This window comes from Neomonachus schauinslandi, chromosome 8, assembly GCF_002201575.2.
Source record: "Neomonachus schauinslandi chromosome 8, ASM220157v2, whole genome shotgun sequence".
In the NCBI taxonomy this organism is placed as follows: Eukaryota; Metazoa; Chordata; class Mammalia; order Carnivora; family Phocidae; genus Neomonachus; species Neomonachus schauinslandi.
Window position 1 is genome coordinate 144,185,100 of NC_058410.1, and position 20,611 is coordinate 144,205,710.

General features: G+C 43.4%; 1 protein-coding gene and 1 non-coding gene across 2 annotated transcripts; both read right to left on the bottom strand.

Moving 5' to 3' along the window:
* Window positions 1–5,647: 5,647 nt before the first annotated feature.
* On the bottom strand, window positions 5,648–5,720 carry TRNAK-UUU. Its single transcript has one exon. It is a non-coding gene; the product is annotated as a tRNA-Lys (tRNA).
* Window positions 5,721–6,940: 1,220 nt separating this feature from the next.
* On the bottom strand, window positions 6,941–17,984 carry LOC110586955 (zinc finger protein OZF-like). Its single transcript, XM_021697246.2, has 2 exons — window positions 16,582–17,984; window positions 6,941–7,073 (listed from the first exon to the last, which is right to left on the bottom strand). The coding sequence occupies exons 1-2, from the start codon at window positions 17,982–17,984 to the stop codon at window positions 6,941–6,943; spliced, it is 1,536 nt and encodes a 511-aa protein (XP_021552921.2).
* Between the last annotated feature and the right edge of the window lie 2,627 nt (window positions 17,985–20,611).

Sequence of the window (20,611 nt, forward strand, 5' to 3'; positions counted from 1 at the left end):
CCGGCGGAGGAGGTTGCGCACGGCCCTTTCCTGGTCGGAGCTGGGGCCCACGCGGTCCTTCCTGGGGCAGAGCCGGGGCGCGCACAGCACAACCCAGCGGGGGCCGGCGGGGTAGGGGGAGGGCGGCCCTTCGCGGGCAGAGCTGGGGCGCGCACAGCACCCAGCCGGCGGGGAAGGTTGCGCACAGCCCTTCCCGGGGCAGAGCGGGGGTGCGCACCCCTTGCCAGCCCCGCTCCTGCAGCTCGGGCCGCGGCCACGGCAACTCCCTGACACCAGCGTCCCCTCGCGGAGACAGACGGAGAAACATCGCTAGTCACTTTCCGGCCAATTTCAGGTTTCCCTCGCTTCCGGGGAGACTCTTACTTCAAACGGCCTTTAATTCGGGCCTTCTTAAGGCAGTCCAGGTGGGATGGAGCTTCCTTTCGGCCGAGATTTCCTCAGGACAAGGGTGGTCTTGAATTCAGATTTGTTTTCCCAGACTTCACGTGAAGGAGGAGGGAGCCCAGAGACAGGAACCAGACCGCAGGCTACCTGTTCCTCTTAAACCCCCCAGGGATACTCTAGATCCGAGAAAAGTGAAACGTGATTATTCCTTTCGGGCTTTTACCCTCCTAGATCTTCGTCGTCCCAAGGAGATGCTGCCATCTTCAAAAGATGCTGTATTCTCCCAAAAAGCAGTTTTCTTGCAAATTTTCTGACTGCAACCCAGAATCAGAAATACATTTTAAATCACAACTCAATACAGTATGCAAACAAATATGTGTCTATATAGAGAGTATATCCAACTGAATCTATCTATCTATCTAGAGAGAGAAACCGAACTCCACCAAACAATATTTTACTACATGGGATTTATTCTGATATTTCCTATTCCTATTCTATTTCATTTCTTAAAATACCAGTCTTGACTTTTTTAAAAATATTGACTTTACGCTCATTCACTTCTGAGACACAAGATGGATTGAAAAACACTGTCACCTATATAATGGTATTAGAAATGACTTGTCCCTCAGATGTTGGCGGGGTTGCAGAGAAAGGGGAACCCTCCTACACTGTTGGTGGGAATGCAAGCTGGTGCAGCCACTCTGGAAAACAGTGTGGAGGTTCCTCAAAAAGTTGAAAATAGAGCTACCATAGGATCCAGCAATTGCTCTACTGGGTATTTACCCCAAAGATACAAATGTAGTGATCTGAAGGGGTACGTGCACCCCGATGTTTATAGCAGCAATGTCCACAATAGCCAAACTGGAAAGAGCCAAGATGTCCATCGACAGATGAATGGATAAAGAAGATGTGGTATATATATACAATGGAATATTATGCAGCCATCAAAAAGAATGAGATCTTGCCATTTGCAACGATGTGGATGGAACTGGAGGGTGTTCTGCTGAATGAAATAAGTCAATCGGAGAAAGACATGTATCATATGACTTCACTGATACGAGGAATTCTTAATTGCAGGAAACAAACTGAGGGTTCCTGGAGTGGGGGGTGGGGGGGTGGGATGGGGTGACTGGGTGATAGACACTGGGGAGGGTATGTGCTCTGGTAAGTGCTGTGAATTGTGCAAGACTGTTGACTCTCAGATCTGTACCTCTGAAACAAATAATGCAATATATGTTAAGAAAAAAAAAAGAAGAAGAAGAAGGTAGCGGGAGGGGAAGAATGAAGGGGGGGAAATCGGAGGGGTAGACGAACCATGAGAGACGATGGACTCTGAAAAACAAACAGGGTTCTAGAGGGGAGGGGGGTGGGGGGATGGGTTAGCCTGGTGGTGGGTATTGAGGAGGGCACATTCTGCATGGAGCACTGGGTGTTATGCACAAACAATGAATCATGGAACACTTCATCTAAAACTAATGATGTAATGTATGGGGATTAACATAAGAATAAAAAATTTAAAAAAAAAGAAATGGCTTGTCCCTCTGGGGTCAGATAATGGAGTGGAAGACAGTGACCTTTTCCTGAGGGTGGGACCAGCAGTCAAAGAGTTAAGGAAAAGGTTCCAGTTCCCCCAGCTTTTCTTTTTTTTTAATAAGTTTAATCATTTTGCTTTTTTTTTTTTAAAAGATTTTATTTATTTATTTGACAGGGAGAGACACAGCGAGAGAGGGAACGCCAGCGGGGCAGTGGGAGAAGCAGGTTTCCCGCCGAGCAGGAAGCCGGATGTGGGGCTCGATCCCAGGACCCTGGGATCATGACCTGAGCCGAAGGCAGACGCTTAATGCCTGAGCCCCCCAGGTGCCCCCCAGCTTTTCTTTAACAGTGAACATGTTAACTCTCTGAGCCTCTGTATTCTCTATGCCTCCCTGTGTGTTTATTCCTGCAGTGGGTGAAGGAATACTGCACATTCTAGAGAAGTCCTCTGTGATTCGGGTTTTCCCACCTCTGTCCTGCATTTGTCCTGCATTTGTCCTGCATTTGTCTTCCCCTTCATCTGCTGAAGGATTCTTGCATCCAACCTATTGTTCTGATGGCTCCCACTACTTGGAGAATTCTTACCTCATATCTCTATAGGATTAACCCCCCCACACACACACACACCCCTTCTTCAAGCTTTTGTTCAAATGGCAGGACCAATAAATCCAAAGGCTTTGGAGAGATGCCCCCTGCCCTCCATTTTCTGTGAATACCTCAAAGATCCTTGGATATTAAGTTCCCCTTACAGTTTTCCGAGGATGAGGAATTCTCACCTTCCATTGCTGTGTGTGTGTATAGTTCTAGCGTTCTGTCGTTTTGTTGTCTGTGCAGATTTGTGTCCCCACCACTGCAGCCAAGATACAAAACCATTGCCTTTTACCACCAAGATCTCTCGTGCTCTCTCTCTATACTTACACCCACCCACCGCTCCCCACCATCCTTAGCTCCTGGTCCCCGCCAATCTGTTTTGCATCTCTGTGATGTCATTTTGAGACTGATAGATATGTGAGGTCAAAAAGTATGTGACCTTTCGGGCGCCTGGGTGGCTCAGTCGGTTAGGTGACTGCCTTCGGCTTGGGTCATGATCCTGGAGTCCCGGGATCGAGTCCCACTTCGGGCTCCCAGCTCATCTGCTTCTCCGTGTGACCTTCCCCCCTCTCACGTGCTCTCTCTCTCTCATTCTCTGTCAAATAATAAATAAAATCTTTATAAAAAAATAATAAAGTTTCATTGGGCGCCTGGGTGGCTCAGTCGGTTAAGCGACTGCCTTCGGCTCAGGTCATGATCCTGGAGTCCCGGGATCGAGTCCCGCATCGGGCTCCCTGCTTGGCGGGGAGTCTGCTCCTCCCTCTGACCCTCCTCCCTCTCATGCTCTCTGTCTCTCTCATTCTCTCTGTCTCAAATAAATAAATAAAATCTTAAAAAAAAAAAAGTATGTGACCTTTTAAGATTGGCTTTTTTTCATCTAGCACAGTGCCCGTGAGATCTATCTAAATTATTGCATGTATCAGTAGTTCATTCATGTTTTTTATTGCTGAGCTGTATTCCATAGAATAGATGTACCACAGTTGGGTTAAGCAGTCGCCCACTGAGAAACCCGTTGGTTGTTTCCAGTTTGCGCAATTACAAATAAGGCTTCTCTGAAGAATAGTGTACGGTTTTTGTGTGGACCTAAGTTTTCATTGTTCTGGGATAGATACCTGGGAATGGAAATCCTGGATTGTATAGTGAGTGTTATGTGTCGTTTCTTTAAGAAACTGCCAAACTGCTTTCCCATCTCCCACTCCCATCAGCCATGGGTGACAGATGGAGGGTCTCTGTGTCCTTGCCAGCGAAAGGCAGCGTCAGATAAAATTTGTTCCTTCAACGCTTCTAACAGATGTGCCATGATACCTCATCATGGTCTTAATTCCCATTTCCTACACGACTAGTGATATTGAACATCTTTTCATGTGCCGTTTGTATATCCTCTTTGGTGAAATGTCTCTTCATGTCTTTTGCCCATTTTCTAATTGATTGTTGTTTTAATGTTGAGTTTTGAGGATTCTTTGTATATTCTAGATATGAGTCTTTTGCCAGATATGTGGTTTGCAAACATTTCCTCCCATCTGTAACTTACCTTTTTATCCTCTTAAAAAGGTCCTTTGCAGAGCAAAAGCTTTTAGTTTTAATGAAATTCATTGGGTCAAATTTGTCTTTTATGGGTGTGTTTTTGGTGTCATGTCTAAAAATCTCCAAGCCTGAGGTCCTCCAAATTTTCTTATTTTTCTCCTAAAAGTTTTATACGTTTGTGTTTTACTTTCAATCTTTCATTTCCAGTTAATTTTTTAATACAGTGGAGGTTTAGGTTGAGATTAGTGCTTTTTTTTTTTTTTTTGGCCTAAGGATGTCAAATTTCTCCAACGCCATTTTTTTTAAAAATACTAAGACTTTCCTTCCTCTACTAAATTGCTTTCATACTTTTGTCAAAAATAACTTAGCTGTACTTGTATGCGGTGATTTATGGGTCCTCTTTGCTGTCTCAGTATCTAGCCCTCTGCCAATAACATGCAGTCTTTAGTACTGTGGCTGTCAAATGTCTTGAAATAATAAGAGTGATTTCTTCCACTTTATTTCTCTTTTTCTCAAAATTTGTTTTAGTTATTCTAACTCATTTGCCTTTCCATATAAATTTTAGAATGGTCATGTTCATATCTACAAAAATAACTCACTGGATTTTGATAGAAATTATGTTAAACCTGTATATAACTTTGAGAAGACTTGACATGTCCGAGTCTTCCAATCAATGGACACAGAATATCTCTCTATTTATTTAGGTCCTTGATTTCTTTCATCAGCCTTTTGCAGTTTTGTATTTTGCAGCATGTCCATGTTCTGGTAGATTTGCATCTAAGTTATTTTTTTAAGTGATGTAAGTGATACTGTATTTTAGTTCTGGTGCCCACATGTTTATTGGTAGTGTCTAGAAATACAGTTGATTTTTGTATTTTGACCTTGTATTTTGTGACTTTGCTGAACATACATATTTGTTCTAGGAGGGGTTTGTTTTTAGATTCCTTGGGATTTTCTATGTAAACCATCATATCATCTTCAAAGGGAATGGGAAGTATAATCCTAAGACAGAGAGGGAGGGGGAAATGTGTGTTTCTAGAGAAAAATACAATCCACTGAGCAGTCAACTGCACCATCAACTCACAATTGGCCAGAATTGTGGAAATGAACGGCAAAGTGTCCCTGTGTTTCTGGGGAGGATGAGTATTTCACCTAAGACCTTATTGCAGTATCTGTCAAGTAACGCAGCACCATTTGCCCTATATTAGAATGTGACATCACCAGGACTTGGCAGAGAGCTCTCCCCATCTGCCAAGTAGCTCAGTTGTGAGTGTGAACGACGGAAAATCTAAAGGTCCTGTGTTTTGACACAGTGAACACTTTACTCAATATATATAATTTCCAGTTCCTTTTCTAAAACACCCTAGCCTAGAGGGATAGCTTTCTTATACTCCTTGGACTGTGCTCCTGGGGAAATCTCTATTAAAAAGCACTAAAGTCATCTTCTGCTTGGAAGAGAATAGCAAATCTCAGCTACTTTGGTTAAGGTTGAAGGTAACTGACTTTTTGGTGTTTTCTCATTCTAGACAGGTAAAAGTCAAAGTGGAACCCAAATCTCCTTCCCCAAAGGACAAAACCTAGGGACCCTCAGACCCAGGGAAAGCAAGGACCACATTGCCTGGACAGGGACTTGAACCCTGGACCCTCAGATTAAAAGTCTGATGCTCTACCAACTGAGCTACCCAGGCTCTGGGAAAATTGTCTTATCCATACACATAAATAGGATGAAGCTTAATAGTGTGGTCCATTCATTCTTGCATTCAGGAAAGGCAACTGAGCAGGTGTTTAACCTCTATAGTCAATTCACCCAGCACTTGTTTATGTTTTCTGTAGGTAGGTAGAGAAGGAATGTAAATGGCATCAAGAAAACAATCCTTATTTGGGTACACTTGTAGAAAGGGAAAATAAACAAAAGAAACCAACAGATTGCTCCCAATAAATATTTACGGAATATTTAGTGAAATCTGTCAGCTCTTATTTACTGGGCACCAAGAAATAACCAAAAAGGACACAAAGAGGAACAAAGAAACAATAAAAATATAAATAGATAGTAAAAAACAAGAGAAGGAAAAAACAGCAACCAATGGAGAACAATGGTAAGAATCTGCCAAGTTTGGTAACATCTACCAATCTTTTTTTTTTTTTAAAGATTTTATTCATTTATCCGAGAGAGAGAATGAGACAGAGAGCATGAGAGGGGGGAGGGTCAGAGAGAGAGGCAGACTCCCCGCTGAGCAGGGAGCCCGACGCGGGACTCGATCCTGGGACTCCAGGATCATGACCCGAGCCGAAGGCAGTCGCTTAACCAACTGAGCCACCCAGGCGCCCTACCAATCTTTTTCTTGGTGCAAGAAAAATCAAGTCATTAAAAAGGAGGGGAAATGTCTGGTGACTGTGAGCGGCCCTACGGTGTGCACTTCCCTGATGTTCTTAACCCCTAAAAGAATTTTGGCAACTTGGCTGTTCCCTCGCACAATTTTTCACTGGACATGTAGCTTTTTTTTTCATATGTTCAAATTCTTCTGAAGGGTCTTGTGACTTGTATCCAAGGAATCTAAAAAGTTTAGTAACTTAACACTTAGCAATATCCCTTGAGAGAGAGAGGGAGACAGAGACAGAGACCCTTCTTTAATCTTCTGTGGAAGATTTTACATTGATCTTTATCTCCTTGAAATCGTTATTTCCATTCCGGGTCTCCCATAGATTTTTTTTTAATCCCAACCATCATTTTGTATCTAGTCTTTCTTGATCTTCCTACCATACTTCTAGGTACCAAATACAAGTATAAACATTGAAATCTGCTGTTATTTCCTGTGACCCCAAATCTATGTTAAAAATACTTCTTGTGGATTGGGTTATATTTGCATCTACTTATAGCGCAAAATAATAGATAATTTGAAAACCCCCTTCACTGGAAGATGTACTGGATGTGAATGTGGAATTTGTTATCCCCCCACTTAGAGCCCCCCAGTGAAATCCTGTAAGAGACCACCTCGACTGAAGGAGGCATCTCTGACTCAATATTTCCAATTGTTCCCACTCTGGGAATCCGCAAGGAGAGCGTTTTCACAAATCCAGGACAATGTGCCACAGTCAGATGAGTCTTCGTTTACAGAAATGTCTTAATCTACCAGCAGAAGGGCGAGATTCTGCCGAGGAGGGTGAGAACGTGGGACTTAGAGGTGTACTTCCCTGGCAGACTGATTCTCAGAAGGCGAATTTTCTGTGGCCATATTTAACTAAATATGAAAGCTCTAGGGGTAGATTTCGTTAAACTGTTTGCACACAGCTCAGCAGGAGTTGCTTATAAAACTCACAGTCGAGGATGGCTTCGAATCTCAGGCCCGCCGCTGCGCCAGCGCCTACGAGCGGATGCATCCGCGTTAACGTGCAATTCCAGGGGCACAGTTCGTTTTTCCCACATGCAGACGGTGTCATTTCTTTCGCCGCGTCTTTTTCCTTCGTCCTTGCCCCCTCTTCTCAGCCTCTTTCAACCCGGTCCCCTTGAGAAGCAGGTGCTTCCAGCAGCTCCTCCAAGGGCGTGCCTTCCCGATCCGCCCGGGGCGCAGCTGCCGAGCCCGCTTCCCCGAAGCTTGTGCGGCCCCGGGGAGGAGCCGCAAGGGAGGCGGTGGGGCGCGGCCCGCGGCCCCCGCGCTGGGGAGGAGCCGGGGGCTGCGGCCATCACGGCGGCCTGGGGCGCGAAGGTCGCCACCAGCTGCCGTCGAAGAGCAGTCGCCAAGAGGCTTTTCTTCTGTCCGCAAGGCAGCCAGACTTCCAGAATTCCGTTTCTGGCTGGGTAAGTTTGGATCCGTTTTGACAAGGACCCGGAGTCCCTGTGTTTGCACGGACTTGTGTTTTCCGGGCTTATCTGCGGGCTCAGGCTCTCGGCAGTCTGTCCACCGGGGCTGCGGGTGCGGCTGCCCGTGCGCGGGGGTCCAGCAACCACACGCCGCGCGCCCCGCGAGAACTTCACGCCGCGCACGGGGGACTGGAGGCCATCTAAGTAGTGCCCGCCCAACCGGGTTCTAAACCTCTCCGCTGCAACTTCCAGTCCTCGGACCGGAGAGCGTGACCGAGGGGCGGGGGCGCACAGGGACCGTGAGAGTCCTGTTGCCTCGTGTCCTCTCGTGCTCTTCCACTTCGCAGGGGCCGCTCCCCTCGAATTCCTGCCCCCTTCTCCATTTGTCATCCCCTGCTTGTGCTTTGGATCTCAGTTCGGACGCTACCCATTACCTCCTTCTGGAAGCTTTTGCTGACTCCTCAAGACTGGTTTTTGAAGCTCCTGGAATGTACCCAGGATTGCTCCACAGGTATTTTATACCCAACATTGTCAAAACCCGAACTCCCCGTTTTTCCCCAATCTGGCTCCTCGCCCATCTTCCCCATCCCTATAAGCAGCTGCTCCAGCTGTGGATGCTCTTTGGCTCGGATCCTAGATCCCATCTCTCAGCTCCACTCTCAAAATGTATCCATTACCCAACCTTTTCTTGCTCCTTCCGTTGCTGTCACACTCGAAATCTACCATCACCTCTTGCCTGGATGTTTGCAATAGACTCTTCAGTGCTCTCCCTGTTTCTATTTCTCTTTGCCCCCCTTCCTGTCTATTCTAAACAAAGAATTAGTGCACAACTCTCCCAGGGCTCCCCTCTGGTTCCAGGATGAAAGCTGAAGTGCTTCTAGTGACCCCTGCAGCCATCCCCTGCTCACTCCTCCCCCTCCCTGGGCCCCCCTTCCCCAGCCGCACAGCCTCCTGCTCATCCTCAGACAGTGGGGCGCAAGTCTGGTCTGCCCCAGCCTCAGGCCTTTGTCCTCTCTTGTGTTCTCTGCCTGGAAACTCTCCCCCCTGCCCCCCAAATATGTGCCTAACTCATTTCCTCCTGTCCTTCAGGGTTTTGCTCAAATATCAACCTCTCAGTGAAATCTTACCTGTTCAACACATTTAAAATTTCAAAACACTTTTAAATGAGTCATCCCTATTATCTTCCTGCTTTATTTTTTATTAGTACTTATATATTTTTCATTCGTCTGAATTTCCCATTAGAACGCAAATTCCATGAAGACAGAGATTTTTGCCCATTTTGCTCACAGCTATCGTCCCGGTGTCTGGAGGAATACATGTCGTATGGCAGCTCCCCACTGACAGTTTGTTAAGTAAAGGCCAAATGAATGGCCTGCCACCTACACAGGAAACACTCAGTAAAGGAGTCTTCTGCAGGAGGATGTGTAAGCAAATTTCAAGAGTTTAACCCTGAACAGCGACAGGAATGGGCTTTTCATAGGTAAAGTGTTCCAGATTCTGTTTCTACCGCTCCTGGTCGGGTGCATAAGCCCGAGCGGCTAACCGTGGGTCCTCTGCCTAGTCCCGTGGTCTGGCATCTAGCCAGTGCCCATGCAGGAGTTAAAGCTCGCCTGGCACTGAGCACCTGAGACTCCAGTCCCATCTGCATTAATTCTTCTCCTTCCCAAACCTTTAGGCTGCCCAGGAATAAACCCTGACTCCTGAGCCACTGGTGCCTAAGCTTGAGGATATAATGCATGCGGCTCAAAGGCGTGGGAAACTGTTCTAAGGAAGACACACATTCCTGTAAGTCTTCTGAATACAGCTTTGAGAGGTTTTACTCATTTGCTTGTTTGGCATTTTGAAATAGTAGTGGACTCACAGAGTTCAAAATGATTATACAGACGTTTCCCTGGTCACCTACCTACCTGGTTCCTACTTTGTCCCCCATCCTCCATTGGTTCTACTGTTCTTCATTTCTTACCTATCCTTCTGGAATTTATCCACTTTCCTGTAAATATATTCATTTGTTCTGGGCCTTGCTTTTGATACTTCACAATATAGGTTGGAAATCTTTACATGTTCAAACAGAGGAAGCTTCCTTGTCTCTCTTTGTTCTGTTTTATATTTTTATTGTGAAATATAACACACAGGGAGGTAAATAAAATCTACACCTGCAGCTTAACAAGTAATCACAAAGTGAACATCTAACCATCACTCGGGATGGTGATCAGGGCCTTGTTGGCACCCAGGAAGCTGTGTGTGTCCCTTCCCTTTAAACCTCTGTCCTCCATGTTTTCCTTACGCCCCCAGAAAAACTCAGTCCTGACTTTTACAGTAACTGTGTATTTACATTTTTTAAAAAAGATTTTATTTACTTATTTGTCAGAAAGAGAGAGAGAGAGCACAAGCAAGGGGAGTGGGAGAGGGAGAAGCAGGCTTCCCGCCGAGCAAGGGGCCCAACGTGGGACTCAATCCCAGGACCCTGGGATCATGACCTGAGCCGAAGGCAGACGCTTAACCCACTGAGCCACCCAGGCGCCCTGTATTTACATTCCTAATACATTTCACCATGTACATATATATCCCTAAACAATACAGCCTAATTTTGTCTGGTTTTGAAACTTACGTAAGCATCATCAGACTAAATGCTTCCTTTGTATCTTCCTCTCACAAAATTATGTTTGTAAGGTTCATCCATATTGTTTTCTGTAGCTCTGATCTGTTGCCAACTGCTGAATAGTATTCGACACTGTTTATCCGAGTTAGTGCAAATGTTCACTCCAGTTGTTTCCGATTCTTGGCTCAACAGACACCACCACTGTGAAAATTCTCCTACAGACCCTCCTGCTGAACACGCGCACGTGTTTCTCTTGGGTAGAGACCTAGGATAATAGGGTATGTACATCTTTAACTTACTAAAGTCCAACTGACTTCCACAGTATTTCTATCAGTTTAGATGCTCAACAGTAGTGATGAACGTTATTACTTAGAGTCCTTGCCAATAATTAGTACTTCTTGTCTTTTTAATTTTAGCTATTTTGGTGGAAGATCAGTAGCATCTAATTACAGGGTTGGTTTGCATTTTCCCAATTTCTAATAAGGTTGCTTGCTGTAGTTGTTTTAAAGTATGCTTGAGGGGCGCCTGGGTGGCTCAGTTGTTAAGCGTCTGCCTTCGGCTCAGGTCATGATCCCAGAGTCCTGGGATCGAGTCCCACATCGGGCTCCCTGCTCAGTGGGGAGTCTGCTTCTCCCTCTGACCCTCCCCCCTCTCATGTGCTCTCTCTCTCTCTCAAATAAATAAATAAAATCTTAAAAAAATATATAATAAAGTAGGTCCACAAACTGTGGCACTCCTGTCATCAGAAGGTGGTCCAAATACCCTCTCCTCACCTGGGGGCCATACTGACTGGCTTCTAACAAGCAGAGCGAAGCAGAAGAGACACTGGTGACATCTCAGCCCAAACATTTCCGGCCGGTCTCCCGTTCTGTCTCATGGACGTCACAGGCATAGAAGTCCGGTATCCATAACTGAAATCCAGTGGCAACTTGCTGGAAAAGATTGAGGATGTCAAGTTAAAAGAACTTCTGTATTTTCGTGCTAGTCCTGTGTAGGATATTTATGTTGCAAATATCTTCTCCCGTTTTGTGACTTAGACTCATTCTTTCATAGTGCCTTTTGATGAACAAGTTCTTCATTTCACTTATTCTTAATCTGTAAATTTAATCTCATTAAATTTATCCATTTTTCCTGTTTAGTGCTGTTGTGTCTTGTTCCTTATTCCTATCCAAAAGTCTGCAGTATATTTATTTATATTCTCTTTTTTTTAGATTTTATTTATTTATTTGAGAGAGAGAGAATGAGAGACAGAGAGCATGAGAGGGAGGAGGGTCAGAGGGAGAGGCAGACTCCCCGCCGAGCAGGGAGCCCGATGCGGGACTCGATGCGGGACTCGATCCCGGGACTCCAGGATCATGACCTGAGCCGAAGGCAGTCGCTTAACCAACTGAGCCACCCAGGCACCCCTATTTATATTCTCTTCTAAATGCTTTATACTTTTGCCTTTTACATTTCAGCATTAATGTACCTGGAATTCGTTTCTATGTAGGGTGTATTATTTTTCCATATGGATATCTAATTATGCCAGCACAATTTATTGAAAAGTCCTGCCTTTCCATACTCTTCTGTATCCCATTTATTAAGTATAAAATGTGCTCCTTTTTTGTTCCATTGGTCCATTTGTCTGTCCTTGCACAAATACCACCCTGTCTGAGTTGATAAGGTTTTAGATGAAGTTTGGTTTGTTTTTTGGTTTGTTTGTTTGTTTTGAGGTAAAACTGGTATATAACATTAGTTTCAGGTGCACTGCATAATAATTTGATATTTGTGTACCATACAAAGTTTTCGCCACACTAAGTCTAGTTACCCTGCCTCATCATACAGTCGATGCCTTTCCCCTGTCCTCCAACCCCCTCCCCTCTGACAACTACCAGACCTATGAGATTCCTCCTGCGTGTGTCTGCCCCCCAGAGGTGGGGTTTTGGTGCGACTGCATCTCTGCCTCTCCCACCCATCTGTGATGGCCTTTTTAACCCCTTGGTGTGGACAAAGTTGTTCGGCTCTATCTCACTTCTTTTTCCATGGGTATCATTACTTTGGCTTCCAGGTAAGCTGGACGGAAACAAATGTTCCAGTTTCTCGGACAGATTTGAGTGGCGAGCACATGAGCACGCAACAGCTACAAACCTTCCCCTGGCTTGAAGCCGGATTTAGATTTCCTTTGTAATGTGTTTGCTCTGGGGCTGTCTCTACTCGCCTTCGGGCTCAGATCTGGGCACATCGCTCGGAAAGAAAGGCCTGCTCAAAGTTAATGAATTAAGAAATTAGCTCAGTTCCCCGTTTTGGATGGGGGGCAATCTCGCACATGCTGACCATGGCCTGCACCTTCTGAGAGCGTACCTGGCCTACACTTTCAGCTTTCTACTTCCCGTTATTGAGCCACTCTACTGGGACATCTAAGCTGCCTGACGACCTTCCAGACTGAATTCATGGCCCATGAGCTTATGAAACCAGGTCATTTTCTATTACAATTTAACTGATGAGGGACACAATCACCCTAAGATCTCTGCTGGCTGTTTATTACCATTCTCCCCTTTCAAACTATGTCTGCCTTTGCTCCTTCTCTGGAGCATGAGGTCGTATGACCCATTTATGGTCAATGGGATAGGAGTAAAATAATGCACAGAACTTCCAGGTCACACCCCTACTGGAAAAGAGATGTCTTTACATTTCTACTAGCTTGAAAAGGGACAAGCTGCCTGGACGTCAGACAGAAACACACATCAAAGATGGTGGAGTGACATGACTGAGAGCCTGTGTTCTGACATCTTGGCATTCCCCTGCCCAGGTAAGCCTGGGTTGCTTATGTCCACAGTCTGGATGACCACTGCTCTGGGCCTGTTATAAGAGATACCCATAATCCTAATGGAAGCAACCTCTTTGAATACAGAGTCAAACCTGGCTGCTAAAGGGTCAATAAAGAAAATCAACTATGTATAACAATTAACCTCAGTATGTTAAAACTCTCAGGTAAAGAGAAAATGGAAGCAGTGACCTTACATTTATAAAAACGAATGGGTTTCTATTGTAAACAGAGACAGGAAATTGATATTTAGCAGAGACCAAAGTGAATGAGTGATTCAGGAAGTGAGCAGTTATCTCCACAGCAAGCTATGGAAGAAAATGCCAGAATAACTATGTGTGAAAGTCCGGTATCCATAACTGAAATCCAGTGGCAACTTGCTGGAAAAGATTGAGGATGTCAAGTTAAAAAAATCCCAGGATAGGGGCACCTGGGTGACTCAGTCATTGGACGTCTGCCTTCGGCTCAGGTCATGGTCCCAGGGTCCTGGGATGGAGCCCCGCATCTGGCTCCCAGCTTGGCGGGAAGCCTGCTTCTCCCCCTTCCATTCCCCCTGCTTGTATTCCTGCTCTCGCTATCTCTCTCTCTGTGTCAAATAAATAAATAAATAAATAAATAAATAAATAAATAAATAAATAAATAAAATCAATCCCAGGATAGTGGTGTTAAGTATAGACATTAGAAATTATCATGGAGAACCATATCCTATTCAAAAATAGCTATATGAAGAAGAAAAAAAAGGACTGCTGTACAGTATAATTTTTTGTTTTATTATAATCACTATACATTTTTATTTGTTTTAATTAGTTTTATTTTTTTTAAGTTTTTATTTACTTATTTGACAGAGAGAGACAAAGCGAGAGAAGGAGCACAAGCAGGGGGAGTGGGAGAGGGAGACGCAGGCTCCCTGCTGAGCAGGGAGCCCGGTGCGGGGCTCGATCCCAGGACCCTGAGACCATGACCTGAGCTGAAAGCAGATGCTTAACCAACTGAGCCACCCAGGCACCCCTAGTTTTAAATATATATATTTTTAAAAAGTAAGTATGGTTGTATATTCATGAATGGAACAAAACAGAGTTCGAAGAGCCATCTTGCAAATGAGATAAAGTGTGTTCATCATGGTCTTGTTACTACAGCACGCTTCCTCAGTCAGTAAAGATTTACTGAGCACCTACTCTATTTCTACTTCTACTTAGCTTCTGTGAAGTTATAAAACTCTAAGGTATGGAACCTACCTTTAAGGTGATTATTGAACATCAAGGAACCACTAAGTACTAAAGTCCATGTGAATAAATTCTACAGAAATTCAAAGAAAGAAGAAATGAGTGCTGGGGCGCCTGGGTGGCTCAGTCGTTAAGTGTCTGCCTTCAGCTCAGGTCATAGGATGGAGTCCCACATGGGGCTCCCTGCTCAGCAGGGACCCTGCTTCTCCCTCTCCCTCTGCTGCTCCCCCTGCTTGTGTTCTCTCTGTCAAATAAATAAATAAATAAATACACAATCTTAAAAAAAAAAAAAAGAGATGAGTGCTGAAAGCAGCTGATGAAGGTGAATCATCATCATCACCATCATCATCATCATCATCCAAGACTATGTATGTGCTAAACCATAAAAGGAAGTTTGAGAGGCAGAAATTAGGAAGGTAAATAAGGAGGGTATCCTGATTGCAGTTAGCATATGGTCAAAGTGTTGGGAAGTAGGAGAGAAAGTGGGAACTGCCTGGCTGAAATGTATCTCAAAGGGAGAGTGGTGTTTGCTGTAAGGGGAAACAGGCTGAGAAAGCAACAACAAAAAAGTCATAAAGTAGCAGCTTTATGATAGTCTCTTACACTTGTGCTCATAGTTTTTAAATCCATTGCATAATTCGCTAAAGTAGGCTCCTTTTCCAAAACCATTAAATTTGTTTAGTTATCAAATGCTTTTAAAAAATAGTTTGATTATAAAACAATGCATAGGAATTACAGAAAATTTGGAAAAGATTAACTGGTCAACTTAAAATCACAGGTTTCTGAGATAAATCTTCATATTTTCAGGCTAATATCTCTGTAATCACAGGACAAAGACAAGAGACCAACAGACTTTTCTAGGTGTATGGGATCTCAAGTTTTATTCTCATTCACGTGGTCTTTACATGTTTAAGGTATGGAAACAACAAATGCATTTTCCAATTTCATCTTTTCTTGGTAACCTGCTCAAGACTTTAGAACTGTTTTCTAGTTCCTTTTCACCTGGGACATGATAGTGACCAATTCAACTTAATAGAGAAAATGTATATTGCAACATTAAATTTGGGTGGATTCTAGGTAAGCCAGCCTTTACCAACAATTTGATTCACTCTTTTTGAGGATTTATCAAACACCATATTCTTAATCAAGACCCCAACCTTCCTACTGCAATAATTAGCATAATTTATACTATTTTATGTCTCAATCTCCTTGAATACTCATGGTATGTTTAATTTTGGAGGACCAATACAAAGGTAATAAGTAGCATGTAGTCTATATCTTTATTGAATTCCTAATTACTACATCCTCACATTGTAAATCAGACCTGTTGTAGAATAAATAAGTCACAATTTGAGAGTCACATCTATAAAAACATGCATTAGTAATAAATAAAATAAATGTGGATCTTAAAGATCAATTAATCAGGCCTTCCAATTTTTTAGGTGAGTAAATTAAGGCATGAAGAGGTAAAGTGACTTACCCTTAAGTAAGTAATAGAACTAGTTGGTAATAGAGCTGAGATTGAAACCCAGGACCTTTAAAACCCAGAGATGTGTGCCTCCCACTAAACAATGTGGCCACTCTAATTAACAGTTTTCATGATCCTCCTTCTGTTTCCCTGGGAAGGGTCTCCACAGTAGCCAGACCCTCAAGGCATTCAGAGGATTTCTCTCCAGTGCGAGATTTTTCATGTTGAATAGAAGAGTTTTGTCTAAATGTTTTCCTACACTCAGTATGTATATTTGGTTTCTCCCCACTATGAATTTTCTGGTGTTTTGTAAGATATGTGCTCTGGCTGAAGGCTTTTGCACATTCATTACATTTGTAGAGTTTCTCTTCAGTATGAATTTTCTGATGTTTTTTAAGGTCCGTCCTCCGGCTAAAGACTCTGCTACATTTACTGCACTCATGAAATTTCTCTCCAGTATGAATGATTTGATGTTGAATAAGGCCTGAGCAGTAACTAAAGGCTTTTCCACATTCACTGCATTTACAGGATTTTTCACTAAAATGAGTTTTCTGGTGATTTGTAAGGCTTGCACTCTGACTGAAGGCTTTTCCACATACGTTACATTTATAGGGATTCTCTCCAGCGTGAGTTCTCTGATGTTGAATAAGTGCTGACCTATCACTAAAGGCTTTTCCGCAGTCATTGCATTTATAGAGCTTCTCTCCAGTATGAATTCTCTGATGTTGAATAAGAGCTGAACAGAAACTGAAAGCTTTCCCACAATGATTACATTCATAGGGCTTCTCTCCAGTGTGAGTTCTCTGATGCTGAATATGCCCTGAGCGGTCGCTGAAAGCTTTCCCACATTCATTACATTTGTAGGGTTTTTCTCCGGTATGAACCCTCATGTGTTGTGTAAGGAATGAACTCTGGGTGAAAGTTTTCTCACATTCATTACATTTATATGGTTTATCACCTGTATGACTTCTCTGATGTTGAGCAAGGTATGTCCTTCTGCTAAAGGTTTTTCCACATTCCTTACATTCATAGGGCTTCTCTCCAGTATGAGTTCTCTGATGTCGAATAAGAGCTGAGTAGTTACCAAAGGCCTTCCCACATTCATTGCACTCATAGGGCTTCTCTCCAGTGTGAATTCTTTGATGCTGAATAAGGGCTGAACAATCACTAAAGGCATTCCCACATTCACTGCATTTGTATGGTTTCTCTCCAGTATGTGTTCTCTGATGCTGAATGAGATCTGAACAGTAACTGAAAGCTTTCCCACAGTTACTACATTCATAAGGTTTCTCCCCAGTGTGGATGATATGATGTCGAATAAGAGCTGAGTGATCACTGAAAGCTTTTCCACAGTCATTACATTCATAGGGCTTTTCTCCAGTATGAATTCTCTGATGTTGAGTACGATGTGCACTCTGACTGAAGGTTTTACCACATTCATTGCATTCATAAGGCTTCTCTCCAGTATGAATTCTCTGATGGAGAGTAAGATGCGTGCTCTGGCTAAAAGCCTTTCCGCATTCCAGACACTTATAGGGCTTCTCTCCCGTGTGAATTCTTTGATGCTGAGTAAGGTATGTGCTACGACTGAATGTCTTGCCACATTCAGTACATTCATATGGTCTCTCCCCACTATGAATTCTCTGATGTTGCATAAGGACTGAGCAATAACTGAAGGCCTTCTCACATTCATTGCATTTGTAGGGCCTTTCTCCTGTATGAGTCTTCTGATGGTTTGTTAGGTGGGAACTCTGGTTAAATCCCTTTCCACATACATTACATTTATAGGGTCGCTCTCCAGTATGAGTCCTTTCATGTTGAACAAGAGCAGTGTGGTCTCTGAAGGTTTTCCCACACCCACCACATTTACGAGGTTTCTTTCCATCACACTTCCTTTGTATAATTAACTCTGAGTTTTGTTTGAAGATTTTTCCATGTGTACCATGTTCATGAAAACACTCTTGTATAAGATCACTCTGTTCTGAAACTATTGATTGTAGAGTGAAAACTTTTCCAAATTCATTAGATTCTGTATCTCTTTCTTTGGCAGGAATTTCCATACAGGTGACTTTATCGTGTCCCAGATACTTCTCCTGGTTTAAGTGCTGATTCTTAAACTGTTCTCTAGACTTCCAGGTATCTCCCAGTAGAGACTTTCTCTTTTTAAGTTCTTCTGTGTTTATTCCTCGGGATGGGCCTTCTTTGAAAATGTCCTGCAGCTCTACTGTTGATTTCTTGGCTTTAGGTTCAGACTTGCCATCTAAAAGACATAAAAATACAAATCCACTGTGTCCAAAGCTGGAAGAAGAGAAGGTGTTCTGTGAGGAATGGGGTAACGAAATTGTAATACTGAGAATATACAACACGGGGGATATAAATGTAACCTAGTAATCCAGGGAGGGGTTAGCTGGAAATGCTAGTGGTGTGAAAGAGTCTGATTTAAAACAAAGTAATCAAAGAGAATGGAACAGACATTGTCGGGAGAGAAGGTGATTTGGGAAAAGGCTAAATTGTAGAGATTAGAAAAGAGAAAAACATGAAGATGAGCTGGTATTAAGAAAGGAAACTATTATCCTAAAGCCCATTAAGAGCTCTTTAAATGTCTCTTTAAAAAAACCTTTTCTTTTGGGGCACCTGGCTGGCTCAGTCAGTGGAATGTGCGACTCTTGATCTCGGGGTTGTGAGTTCGAGCCCCATGTTGGGTGTAGAGATTACATAAAAATAAGATCTTTGAAAAAAAAAAAACCAAACTCTTCTTTTAAATTTGGTTTTTTGACTTCCACAAAGCAATACCTTTACCTACTCCCTCTTTGTTGAATAACTGCTGCTGACATTATTGCTTTACATTTAATGAAAGAAGAGCAGAAACCAGGTCTAAAGAAAAAAAAGGTTGAAAAGGGAGAAATTTACTTTTTTGAAATGAAAAATAATTCTCACGGCTTTCCAATGATACATATTTCTTTTTTACTCTCGGTCATGGACAGAAAAGATAAGAAACACTAAGCATAGAGGACAAAAGAGAGATGACCCTTCTTTTTGTGTATCAGCATATCTAGAAGTTGTCTTTAACTATGGGTTCATACTTAAGATTGAGTTACTAATATGTTGATTGAAAGTTAAGTGTTTGTGTGTAAGGACATAAGGAACGGGTTTCACTGCAGGATTACTGGGCAGGGGCCTGGCTGTCTCATTAGATGATCCCCCAAACGTTGGCACCTATAGCATTTTATTTTGGGCTGATTAGTTTCCGCAGAATGAAATCCTTCGACCTTGTACTTGGGGAGGAGGTGGTATGTGGAAGCCTGACTGCCCATCTTCTGAGTCAACTGAAAGGAAGAACTGGGGGGAGGGTCTCTCCATACAGTGAGTAGATTTTTTTTTTAAGATTTTTATTTTATTTATTTGAGAGAGTGAAAGCAAGAGAGGTCACAGAGGGAGAGGGAGAAGCAGACTTGCCGCTGAGTGGAGAGCCCCATGTGGGGCTCGATCCCAGGACCCCGGGATCATGACCTGAGCCGAAGGCAGAAGCTTAACTGACTGAGCCACCCAGGCGCCCCAGTGAGTAGATTTTTTTAAAACATTTTGTTTATTTATTTAGAGAGAGCATGAGCAGGAGGAGGGGCAGAGGGATAGAGAGAATCCTCAAGCAGATTCCCTGCTGAGCTCAGAGCCTGAAACAGGGCTCGATATCACCACCCTGAGATCATGACCTGAGCCAAAATCAAGAATCAGCCTCTTAATTGACTGAGCCACCCAGGTGCCTCAGTAAGTAGATTTTCACTTAAACATCTGTTTTTGGTGTGAACCCCAGATCATAGCATGTAATAAGCAAACATCAAACATGAGGAATTAATTATTTTATTAACTGTACTTCTAACATTGAACATTCATTCCTCATAAATGCTTCTCCTGCCCCCAAAGCCTTTCTTGCCTTCCTTATTTTGCCCAACTAATTCTTGACCATATTTTAGAGCCCCACTCAAATTACACTAGTCCCGGGGCACCTGGTGGCTCAGTCATTAGGCGTCTGCCTTCGGCTCAGGTCATGATCCCAGAGTCCTGGGATGGAGCCCCACAACGGGCTCCCTGCTCAGCGGGAAGCCTGCTTCTCCTCTCCCACTCCCCCCTGCTTGTGTTCCCTCTGTCGCTGTGTCTCTGTCAAATAAATAAATAAAATCTTAAAAAAAAAAAATTACACTAGTCCCATGACATTCCTAACTCTCGTTTTCCTGATCTCCCACAGTATTTACTGTACTGTTTTAACTTCTGATTTTAGTCCTTAAAAGCAGTGCCTTATACTGTTTATCCATTATGTTGTGTGTGCATATGTGTGTCTCCAGAGTTAGCATTTCATGCCTTAGAGGAAGGAAACTTGAATGACTTTTGTGGGTGTGGAGTTAATACTTAGTGAGTTTATGCCAAGCTGACTCACCATATTGGCATAGTTAATCCTCCTAACAAGCCTGGGAAGTGGAAAATGGAATCTTTACTTTGGGAGAGGTTCAGGGTGTTGAAGTCACTTGCCTCAAGTTACACACAAGCCCGAATTCCAGAGTCCAGGGTTCATCTCTACTGCCCTAGGAAGCAGATGGAGCAGATGCTAAAGATTAAAGACAGAAAATCCTGAATTTTAATCCCAGCTTTCTACTGACTATCTGTGTGACATCAGGGGAAGCCCCCATTTGGC

Excerpts from the sequence above, each read along its gene's own strand:
- LOC110586955 (XM_021697246.2), bottom strand. The coding sequence starts at position 17,984 with ATGGAAATTCCTGCCAAAGAAAGAGATACAGAATCTAATGAATTTGGA. Across the intron at positions 7,074-16,581 it reads GGAAAAGCCTTTAGTGATAG|AGTGGGAACAATTGGAAATA; the intron begins GTCAGCACTTAT and ends GCGGATTCCCAG.